Source organism: Aythya fuligula, chromosome 7, assembly GCF_009819795.1.
Source record: "Aythya fuligula isolate bAytFul2 chromosome 7, bAytFul2.pri, whole genome shotgun sequence".
NCBI classification, from domain to species: Eukaryota; Metazoa; Chordata; class Aves; order Anseriformes; family Anatidae; genus Aythya; species Aythya fuligula.
In genome coordinates, this window is record NC_045565.1 from 16,629,642 (window position 1) to 16,641,783 (window position 12,142).

Below are 12,142 nucleotides of genomic sequence, written 5' to 3' on the forward strand. Positions count from 1 at the left end.
CTTAGCGGCTGAAATAAGCATAGTGTTATGTGTTAATCAGGCAATGTGAAATGGATACTTAACCAGGGTATAAAACTAAAAGCAATTGAGTTCAGCCGTGTCAGGCCACATTTTTCAGACTTCAAGCTTCCGTAGTTTACAATTTTTCAGGTGATGCAGATGTCTCAGGTGGAGTGACCTTATAAATCTGGTATTAAGGTATTTGGTTGTTAAAGATACAAGAATTACAATGTAATTTTGCATCCTTACTTGTCTGCTTTCCATTAAAATGATTTTATTATTATGTATTAGTATTTTCATTGACAATATCAAATTCTCACTGATACTAATCTTAACAAACAACTACAGGCTGCAGAGTTCCATATTACACTCCATTGATAGATTGAAATGTGCTACGTTTTGTACCCTGGTAATTAATGCCAAAGTTTGTTCTCTATGTTGTTTGTCAAATGTTCTATGTATAATTGACCTCCCTGAATTGTCCTTGTAACATGCTGTTTCCTTCCTCTGCAGATGTAGCTGCTTTCTTAGATCTGTCTGTCTCTCTCTAGGTATAGATGTATGTCTGTATAAGTGTTAAAATTAAACCACTATCCCAGACACTTGTCTGTCTCTTGATGTAGAAGCAATGTTGTAGCACCTTGTTTTTGAGGTTTGCTGCATTTGCTGCTGCACATTGTCTGTGCATTTTGAACAATAATGTACTTGAAAAGTATTCAGTAATTGTTATAAAATCAGTTGAGAATAAAGGGATTGAATTTAAAACTTGTAAATAAATCAAAATAAAAGGGTGTTATTAAGTGTGCATATATTTTTTGCATGAAAATAAAAAGAACTCTATACAAAATATATCTGTAATCTGGCTCATTGAATATTTTGTAAAAGGCTTTTCTTTTTTTTTAGTTTGTTGAACCATTGGATCATATTTTTCACAAGGCCCATAAACAATTAGCTAGGCTTAGGAAGAATACTGTGAGATTGTACCAAATATATTACAAAATGAAGTCCAGGTTTCTGTTCACAGCAGTGGATAACTAAAATATATCCATCTGAAACTGGACTTCCTATCAGCAGCACTCAACATAAATTATTCAATGACAAAAGATATATCAAAAGATATTTTTATTTGCCAATCTTAGGTTTTAATAGAATGTATAAAAATGTCATATTTGACCAATTAATTTTATAGCAATTGAAAGACTGTGATATGTTGATGAACTGAATACCATTTTTTATACAATCTCTTTTCCAAGAGTTGCTGCTTTTCTCATTTTGGGATTTAGGATATTTACGTGTAGACTTTTAAATTTTCTATGTAGCATTTTTTTGTTTTTTAAACCCTTTCACTACATTTTCTATTAAACTATCAAAGCTGTTCTCTTATAGCTTTGAAACATGAATGTCACATTTTAAGTCATTTCTCAGTGGACATATAATGTCTGCAAGTAAGTTTATATGTCCAGTGTGTGTATGTGATTGTTTTGTGAATGTCTATAACAAGAAGTGATGTATGTTTCCTAATCCATCCAACTTTTCCAAAAGCATATGTCCTAGTTTTAATTTTCATTGTTTAATAAGTTACTTTATATGCTTAAAAGAGTTTGTACTCCTCTCATTCATTTAAGAGATTTAAAACCATGTTGCATTGCAAATATTAGAGAGGATCAAACTGACTAGAAAATTTTTTTAAAAGAAAACTTTGTACCATTATTGAAAATGTGGGTCATTTGGAAAGTATGCAAAATGCATTTTGGATTTTTGTGGGTGTTTGTTTTTTTTTTTATTATTTTTTATTTTTTACTAGAATTTTTGATGGCAATATTCCTTGAAGCATTACATTAATATACCTCATTTGTTTAATCATGTTGATTGTTCAAAATAACTCATGCTGTTAGTTCTCCTTAAATTGCAGTAACTTCTTTTTACCGATATGAATTTTACTGTCTCATTTTTCAAAAAGAAGTTTTCAAATTTACTATGCTCAACTGCAAAACTAAAAGTAAACCAAAAATAAAATAGAACTTCACTAATTGATACTTTAGTAAGCCTTCACAATACCAGTGAATTCATATTCTTGGCGAAATATGGTCACTGATAGCATAGTAGAATTTTTGTATTACAAATTTTTAATTACTTCTTGAAGTATATTGTACTGTGTTGATCAATATACTATCAATAACTTATCTCAAATCCCTAGATTTGGGAAAATAAATAATATTCATTGTCGTACTCTTTTTGCTTATCCTGTTTTATTCATGAAAAAATTCATGAAGATCTATGTGGGCTGTTTCCCAGTAAATCTCTAAGAAGCTGAGAAAGTCATAAGAAATTGGAGTGTATGTCTACATTCCTCTAGAGATCTGGGCGGAATTTTTTTTTATCAGGCCAAAATATATGCAAACATTGCATATGTATTGCATTAATGGTGTCTTAGTTGCTCTGAATTGGATTATGTTCAGATCCAGCTTCATCTATTGGGGTAGTAAAATCTGAATTGGAATAGTATTTTATTTTGAAGCATCAGTAAGCACAATAAATTCTTAATGTCAATAACGCGTTTTGTGCTAAATCTTTGCATATGCCAATACCGTTTCAAGAATTTGTTCAACCATGCCTGCTGTCTTTGGTAAGATAGAGGCCATTCTCATAGAAGGAGTGAAGCTTGTTGGCATTGATGGGATGCAGAGAAGGGCACCAAAAATGTTAATCAATCTAATACAACTGCTTTATGGGAGATGGTTGAACAGATTCTTACTGCAAAAGAGAGAATTTTGAGGGTAAAATAGAAATTCTAGCTGCAGTGAAAGCATTAAACAAAGACAATTTTGAAAATTAGTGTAAAACTACATCCTATAGAAGGAGTCAATATCTGTTTTTTTTTTTTAGAAACACATGGATATATTTTTTGAAAAACAATCAAAAATTATTTCTAGAGAGCTTTATTTTACTAGGATAAAAATACACTTTGAGAAATTATAGCCTTTGATATGTCTCTATAAACTCTGGATTTATGGTTTTGATTAATTACATTACTTACATTATAGAATCTCAAATGTTAATGACCACACTTAAGTATCAGTGCTTAGTGAACTATTAACTGAAATAGTCAACCTCTGTTTAAAACAACAAAACCACCCTAAAAAGCCTTATTCAGCACGTAAAATGCCACAAGCCTAAATTTAAAATTTTAATACTTCCACAGAAATCAGTTTTATTACACAAATACTTCTGATCAGAGTCATTGCTAATGTTACTATTAGTCAGAGTGACAATGAGAATTTTTTTTTTTGATTTTTGTATCAGATCTGTCTCCTAAGTAAAACAGGGCGAGAGTTGGAGTTGAGAATGGAAATACTTAAAATTTGCTGGGAAAGTGAGAATTTTCAGAATGAAGAGTTCAGGTTTATAAAATATATTAATATGATGCAGTATTTTTTCTAGATTTATGAGGATCTATCAAGGATATCGTTTTAATTTAGAGGTACCTGCAAAAGAGAATCCAACAAAATTATATTCCAAATTGAGTCTTTACAGTGTGTTTTTTAAGTGATTGTATTTTCCAGTCAGTTTGTTCTTTTATGTCAAGGTGGAAGTTATCTTTTCTTCAGTGCATTGTATATTCCAAGATATATTTTGGAGATAAGGTAGTGATAAAAGTAGAATGAATTAGGAGTAAATTTTAAAATCTGTATTATGAAGCTACATAATTTACAGAGATAAATTAGTATTCGTGATCTTTTCAGGAAAAGATTGAAAACAAAGACTTCACGGGTAACAGGAAATGGTGGAAAGAGGTGTTTTTTCTGATGTAGTTTTATATTTACATGGCAAATTGGTTATAGTATAAAAATATGTATTTGGTAACTTTCTAAAATAGTTCTTTATTTTTTACAAATTGAGAAAGCTTTTTCACTAATGTAAACATAAATAGTGATCTGTTCAAGTGGCTTTTTGATATAATTCTGGGATTCCCCTTGCCTGTTTAGATTTGCACAAGATTTTTTTTTTTTTTTTTTTTTTGGCAGCTGGGAATATGCAGTATGTAAAAATTAAAACACTGCATTACCCTTAACGTATTCCACATTATTTTATTAGGAATTCAAGTTTTTTATTTTATTTTTTAGAGCATCTCAGTGGAAATGATAATTTGATATAATAGGTTAAGGCAGAGTGTAGGCAGTTGATGATACATCTGCTGTGTCTGGTTTATGCTCAGTAGGAAATGAGAAGTACTAAGCTTTTAATTCACCTTAAAGAATTCTATTCTTCAGCACATACTAAGCACAAACCTAAATTTAAAATTTTCTTCTTATTAAAATTTTCTTAATTTAGATAGTTTGCCTAACACTTGCTTGAATACTCCTTAATGATATCCGTTGTTATTAATCTGTATCAAGCACCACGCAAGTAGGTTTACAACTATGTATACAATTTTTTGTTAAAGAATATTACTTTATGAGATTAAGAGGCATGGTAAATAGTAGGGGAGGTAAAAAGTTGTTACCATTATTTAAATTTAGCTACTATTTAGATATTAGTTATAAGTGGTTTATTTGTCTGGTCTAATAGAAGATGATTTTGCTATCCTAATAGCCTTACGTTATAGCTTTGACTTTAGGTCTAAAACAATAAACAATGGAAAAATCTTACACCTACTACATTACAGCATTTGTCGTGGTTACTTAGTTCAAAAAACATAGTAAACTAGGTTTTTATTCCTATCCACGTAAAGTCATCCACCAAGACTGTTAAATCCAGAGCTCTTCCTGCTCTAGACTTTGTTGTGGATTCAAGTAAACAATTTATGAGGCTTTGTAAATATCACTTGCTAAATTTGTCTTTTATGGTTTGAATTTCACAGTTCAGTTCTCAGAGACACACATTTAAGCATAAAATATGGCGAGAAATTGAATGACTAGTTTAACCTCAGGGAGCTAGCCATAACAAGAAAAACATGTTATTAGAACACTGACAGTATTGTATTTATTGCATATTTCCTTGTAATTTACTGAAGCTCAGTAATACATTTTAATCGTCAGAAAGAGTAATCTCATAGATTTTCTTTTTAACCATACCACAACTTTAACATTAGTTGAAATTTTATGTTGCTGCCTTTAAAATATATATATATATATATTTTAGAAATGTGCATTTAAAACCATAAATGAAGTTCCAGTAATTAGTGTTTCTCTTGATATACTTTTAGTTGATAAATTGTAATAGTTAAAATGTAGGAGAAATTTCACTTTAAGCTTAAAAACAACCCCCAAAACTTTAATTATAATTTTAAACAATTGTAATCTAATCTGGCGTAGCATACTATATTAAATTGATCATTGCCTTTTCTGCTATGCGATATTACACTCTTCATCTTTCTCATTCATTTTGCATGCATCTGCTCACTTCTGTACAGCCACTGTAGAGGCAATTGAGGCTGAAAAAGGTATGATCAGAGTCTTTGCCATTGGCAGAGATCTGTGGTGTCTGGGAGGGAATTCAAAAGTACTCTGTGTGGGTGTGTTTTACTTTCAACTTGCACAAGCAGAGATGAATCAACTGTATTGATTCATCCCTTTGACATGTAACATTCATTTCTGGCTTCAGGATAATGATTATCTTTTAATATTTTAGGGATATTCTTGGGGTTTGGGGTCTTTTGTTTGTTTTTACGAAATATGCAGTAGGTTTTTGTATAATAGCATGTTGTGATATGTGGTGTTGTCTTGAAATCGTTAAAATGATAGTGTTTAGTGTGTTTTTTTTTTCTGCATTCAACTGCAAGGGTTTGTTGGAGGGGTGGGTTACCTGTGGAAGGAGGGTTGTTTATGCATGCTTTTTTTCGTAAAATCTATTTTTAATGGCTTTGAACGTAATTTTTAAATACTTCCTCTAACTGTTCTGGTAGTGCAAGACATACAACTGTAAATTTTTTCCTATGGGTTTTGCACATAATTTGATGACCAAATTTATTTCCAGTATATAGGCTAACCTGCCAGTATAAGGCATATTAAATTCCATGGATTATCAGTGCTTCTGTGCTAAATAAACCGTCGTATATACATCCTTTTTTAGCAGTGTTGTGTAAAATGCCATCAAATTATCTGGTATTCAAGTACTCAAATTCAGATTGTTGAAGATTCTTCATAGACCCTTTCATTCCCTCTTGCTCTATATTCAATGAAGTGAATGACAAACAGCATAGCAATTGGGAGAGCTACCTTTGTGTGTATTCTGATTTGGTCACAAAGCACCATTTAATAACTGTATTGTTTGTTTTTTAATTAAGGAAGTCAGATGTCCAAAAATATAAACAAGGGCCATATTCTGTCCTCTCACACACGTGCAAGAGGTTCCGTTGTTGTGAGTGGAAAGCTGTACTTAAATCTCCAAAGAATTATTTCATCCCAAAGGCTTCAGTCTTACTATGTGGTCAACCATTTTCAGGTCTAAATTCGACTACAGACCTCATTCAATAAAATAATCAGTAGAAAAATAATGCCTATTTTCTATACGTATTTTAAATACGTATTTAAACGATTCCATTGTTTGAACGGAGTGCTAACCCAGTGACTGTGGTTGTGTCCATTTCCATCATCCACACGATTAGTACAGAATGTGATCCATATCCCGCAGTTTTGCCTGCATGAAAACTGCAGGATCAGGCCATCAACGTGTATGCAGGACATAAATCTCCTGGTACTTTTGTAACCCTTTGCTGCTTTGCCTCCACCGCACTTGCTGTGCTGCTTAGATCTTACTGACATTCCATTGAAGACAACGGGGATGTTAAAAGATGAGCCTGATGAACGTGGCAGCAGAAGCAATTGGTGCTTAGAGCTGGCCACACCAGGGACATGCAGAAGCAATCAAGTGGGCTTAAGCGCCTTGATTCCTACTTGCAGAATATTTGCCATACTTTGTTCTTTTTGTTATAAACCTAATGATAGCCATTGAACATATTAAGAGAGCAGATTAGCTTTTACCTAGTACAGATACAGAGCCACACATTTCTTTGGCTGATTTCTTACCTGTTTTTAAACATCATTTATTAGAAAAAGTATATGCTTTCAACTTATTTTTCCATTACTGACATATCAAATTTGCATTTTGTTAAGCAATACGAGGATTCTCTCCGCAACATAAAATCTGCAGTTTTGAAGAAGCAAAAGGTTTGGATAGGATCAATGAGAGAATGCCACCAAGAAAAGATGTTCTTCAACAAGATGGTATTAATACTATAAACACAACAAATGCCAATGGAAACAATGGAACTGGCAACAACAATGCACAGTGACCACGTCAACTTCTGGTTTACTCACTTATGTCTTGCCTGAGAATTCCTAGATTACTGCTTTTTGATGTGACAACAGATGAAATAGCCAGGGGGATCAGCTGAAGTGACCACTTAGTAAGAGGTGGAAAACCATCTAACTTGATCCCGCTGAAGAAAAACCATCGTGCTTTTGAGACAACAGCCCCTCTCTTTGCATGGTGACACGACCTCCTGGGAGCATGCTTCGTGGATTTACACACAGTCCATCGCTGGCTGCTGCATCTTCAGAAGAGATCTGAGGAGAGAATCGGGCTGTTATCACTAAAGCACATCTAGACTAGCATCTTACGCTTATTGTTGTCAACACTTTAAGTTTACAAATGGGATTTTCTTTCAGTAGAGGTAGCTCGTTTGTTTGTTTGTTTTTTTAAATCAGACTTTCAAATACAACCCTAAGAGCTAACTATTTATTAATGGACATCGGTTTCATGAAATGTCTTTAAAACAATAGATTAGAAAGGTCTTAAAATATCTGAGGCTGCAAAAACTGTATTTTAAATAGAAAAAAAATGCCAAAAAAATCTCAGTTGGTCATTCTGTAAAATGCTGACCTCAGGTTTACTCCTTAGATGTTGCTAATTCTATATTGTATTCACTGTATTTTTTAGTTACAGCTTATCAGAAGATTTCTATGTAGGAATGTTTATTACTTGAACACAGATTTTAAAAAATATTTAATTTAGAAACATTTTTGCCCAGCTTTTTCAAGACTCTTCCCCATCTTGAATTTTAAAAAAAATATTATATATACTAATTTTAAAAGTAAGAAAAATATGGAAGTGTTAATTTTAAGGTACTTTTAATTGAACTTTGTACATTGTTTAAGTAAATTTTGATTCATATCAAGTCTGTAAAGCTTGGCATTGTATTTTGTGTATGCATGTTTTCATTTTGCAAATATTTAATATATAGACCTATGATGTACATCTATAGGTTACGTAGATGTTATGGGTACTTTTACTTTATTGTGAGTATTACAGTTGCATAAATAGCTAGTAATCACTGGGCTGAATAGCTGCAAGCTTTTTATTATTTTTTAAGCTGCAAAGGAAACTGAAACTGTATTGGACATACTTTTTGTTCTAGGCAAAGCAGCGCGTAAGCAATTGCTCTGTTCAACTGCTAAGGCATTAGTGAAAGTGTAAACTTGAGACTGCATGTATTTTGATATCTACAGGACTGCTTGGTTAAAATAAAAATTGAAGCCCTGTGCTAATTTGTTCACAAATAATGGACTGTACTGATTGCCACTGTACTTTGTTACATATTTTGACATTTGCTACGTGTCCTTCTCATCCCCTGGAACACAACTTGAAACTTATGTCACTAGAGTTCATCTCCCTTTTTTTTTTTTTTGTTTGCCATGAAGTACGATCTGTACATACCCCTGTCTAAGTTGGAAATTTTATGCATGTTCTGAACTATTCAAGTATTTTATAAACAGTAGCACACAATAAATTTTGTGCATGGGCTGCGGCTCTTATCATTGTGTATTGGTTTTATTTGGCATACTTAGGTCTAATCTGACTCTGACTCTGAAAATTGTTTTGAAATTAAATACTGTTCAAAACTTAAGCTATTGAAAATACAGCCTAGGAGGTGAGATTTAGCTTGCAAAGAACTAGTTTACCATAAATGCTATTTAATTAAAGTGTTACTCCTGATTTTTTTTTCTTTTTGAGTTCTTTCTTATATATTAAGCACCTGAACATTTTCTGTGTGCTAGATCAGACATCCATTGTTAGTTTGTACAGAGATGTAAGAACAGTGTTAGTTGTTTATAGAGAGGCTGTGAAGCACAGCCACATCTTGTATGTTGCTTTGACCTAGTGTTCAAGACACTAGTGAAGTGTGTTGGGACTGCTTTGGGGAGGGCTGTTTGTTTTGACAGCACAGTTATCTGATCTAGTCTTCTTGGTATATTGTCTTTGAAGTATGTAGGGCAAGCTGCTGAACAGGATGAGAATGAAGGTGAAAAAAATGTGACACTAGTGGGATTTTAATGTCTGATTTTACTTTATTGCAGATGTGTTCTGATTGGAAACTATTCTCAAAGTTTGCGTGCAGAAGATCAAGTCAAAAAATGGTAAGTTTTTTTTTTTTTTTTTATGAAACAACCTCCATACTACTGAGCTGTACAGTCTATGTGTGATGTTGTGATAGAGCAGACCAAACACGAACTACTGATGGCAAACATTATGATGGTACCTTCCTCCACTAATGAGAACGTCTCAGCCTCACAAGACAGTATATCCATGATCTGATACTCAGATCTTAGTTCCTGTTACTATTCTGACTAGCTGGAATTGTGTACTCAGAGAAAATACAAATTCAGTTTGCGTGTGGAGCTCGCAATGGATGGAGAGAACAGCTTCTTGTCCAGCAGTCAGTGCTCTGATTCTCCAACAACAATCAGTTGTATGAGTAGTTGTTGGCAGGTATGAAGGCAGAGGTGCAGTAGAGGAAAATTTCTGGGCAATTTTTTTCAGCCTGTTCTGCTGTGTACTTTTCATGTTGCCCTTTAAGCAAGCCCTCAGGTGACAGGATTGTGTCTGTGGACTTCCTCTGTTTAGGAAGCAAGTACTCATTTTTTGCTACTCTGTTTCTGAAAGGTGGAGCCTGCAGCTGTCTCTAATTCTTGTATTGTTGACGAGAAAAAAAAAAATGTATCCTCCCTCCCAGAAAACCGTAAGTAGTTTTGCTTTGTATGTTTTCTGCTTTCAGTGTTTTAAGTGGAGGGAAGGCTGTGTCAGTAGCCTGTTCTTGGGTAGGAAGAGCAGAACGCTTGGAAGACAGCTTTGTGAGCGGAAGATTGCAAGCAGCAAAGCATGGCTGGTTCCTGGCTTGAGCTGGAGCAGTCACTGCTTTCCTGCTCCACTGCATGGGGCTTAGTGGGCACCCCCGGAGGGCCGAGGGACCTGGCCACGTCCTGCCCTGAGCTGCTGGATCTCAACAGCACCTGTAGTGCTGCGACCTGCAACGAGGATTCACAGATGGCTGGGGACTGGGGGAGGTGTTCCGGCTGCTCTGAGAAATCTGAATGCATTTTAGTGAAACTGAAAAGCAGGCCTGAAAGTACAGAATGTGTTCGAGTGTGGTGTTCTGGGGTCATGCTAAAACAGGACTTGGTACGGTCGAGAAGCTTGCTGCCACCTGGTGAGCCAAACAGGGAAGATCAGCCTAATTTACATGCTCTGCTTGCATTTAGTTAAAGGGTGAACATAACCTCACCATCTGAAATTACCTAGTGTTAAATAATAGTTTTCCTTTCAAAGCTAATTAAATTCCAAATTGTGAAATTGAAAAACTTAATTGTGAAGAAGATTGGTCTTTTTAGCAAAAATACAAGTGTTTGCGATTGGGGATGCTTTTTTCTTTGAGGTAGAATCCTGGTTTGAGTCTGAACAGTTTTTAAGAGGCATAGTCTCATAAATGGCTTTCTTTTTTTCTAACGTTTAATTTTGAAACACCATTATGTTAGTTATATGTAAAAATTAGGCTGTTTCAGAGGCAGGATAGATAGTATTCTTCGTAGTGTTGTTCATTCTTCTCTTGCATTGCTTCATTCAATTTTTATTACCCATTTAATAATTCTTTATTAGTAGCATGCAAGGAAAATAACTTTTTGCCATAAAACATGTGAATGACATTAGGACATAGAAGTCTCTTCATCTATTCATTTTCTTGTAGTAACAGCATGTATGACCTAGATTGAATCAACATTCTGCTTTGCATGACAAATGCGTGGGGATATTTGAGTTGCATGAAAAGATGCAGGTGCATTAATACGCTTTAATCTTGAGCAAACTTCCTTACTTGTGAAGAAACTTTGCATTTAATAATTAAAGAAACAAGTACCAAAGCTCATGAGAGTTTTGGCTATGCTTGGAAGCCTATTGACATATATATAATTCATATATATGTTTATATATATATATAATTATATATATGTCAATATATATAATAACAGATATATATAATATATATATGTATTATATATATAATATATATATATAATTATATATATATAATTTTTATATATATAATTATTTATATATATATAATTATATATATAATTTTAATATCTTTTAATATCTTTTAATATCTTTTAATATCTCTTTAATATCTTCATCGATGATCTGGACGAGGGCATCGAGTGCACCCTCAGTAAGTTCGCAGATGACACCAAGTTAGGTGCGTGTGTCGATCTGCTTGAGGGTAGGAAAGCTCTGCAGGAGGATCTGGATAGGCTGCACCGATGGGCTGAGGTCAACTGCATGAAGTTCAACAAGGCCAAGTGCCGGGTCCTGCACCTGGGGCCCAATAACCCCAAGCAGAGCTACAGACTGGGAGAGGAATGGTTGGAAAGCTGCCAGGCAGAGAAGGACCTGGGAGTGATGGTGGATAGTCAGCTGAATATGAGCCAGCAGTGTGCTCAGGTGGCCAAGAAGGCCAATGGCATCCTGGCTTGTATTAGGAACAGCGTGACCAGCAGGGCTAGGGAGGTGATCGTCCCCCTGTACTCAGCTCTGGTGAGGCCGCACCTCGAGTACTGTGTTCAGTTTTGGGCCCCTCGCTACAAGAAGGACATGGAGGTGCTTGAGCGGGTGCAGAGAAGGGCGACGAAGCTGGTGAGGGGTCTGGAGAACAAGTCCTACGAGGAGCGGCTGAGGGAGCTGGGCTTGTTCAGCCTGGAGGAGGCTCAGGGGTGACCTTATCGCTCTTTATAGGTACCTCAAGGGAGGCTGTAGCGAGGTGGGGGTTGGCCTGTTCTCCCACGTGCCTGGTGACAGGACGAGGGGGAATGGG

At 34.7% G+C, this 12,142-nt stretch overlaps 1 protein-coding gene across 8 annotated transcripts in view; it reads left to right on the forward strand.

Annotated features, from left to right (window-relative positions):
• Positions 1 to 12,142, forward strand: part of PPP3CB (protein phosphatase 3 catalytic subunit beta) — a 52,835-nt gene that overhangs the window by 35,882 nt on the left and 4,811 nt on the right. For 4 of the 8 annotated variants that reach the window (XM_032191691.1, XM_032191693.1, XM_032191695.1 and 1 more), the window contains 2 exons: positions 5,414 to 5,443; positions 7,116 to 8,816. In XM_032191691.1, coding sequence (XP_032047582.1) covers positions 5,414 to 5,443; positions 7,116 to 7,294 — 209 coding nt within the window. In that variant the 3' untranslated portion in view covers positions 7,295 to 8,816. Of the gene's footprint in view, positions 1 to 5,413; positions 5,444 to 7,115; positions 8,817 to 9,359; positions 9,420 to 9,945; positions 10,022 to 12,142 lie in introns of those variants that run through there. The other 4 variants (XM_032191696.1, XM_032191698.1, XM_032191697.1 and 1 more) reach the window with 2 other exon arrangements.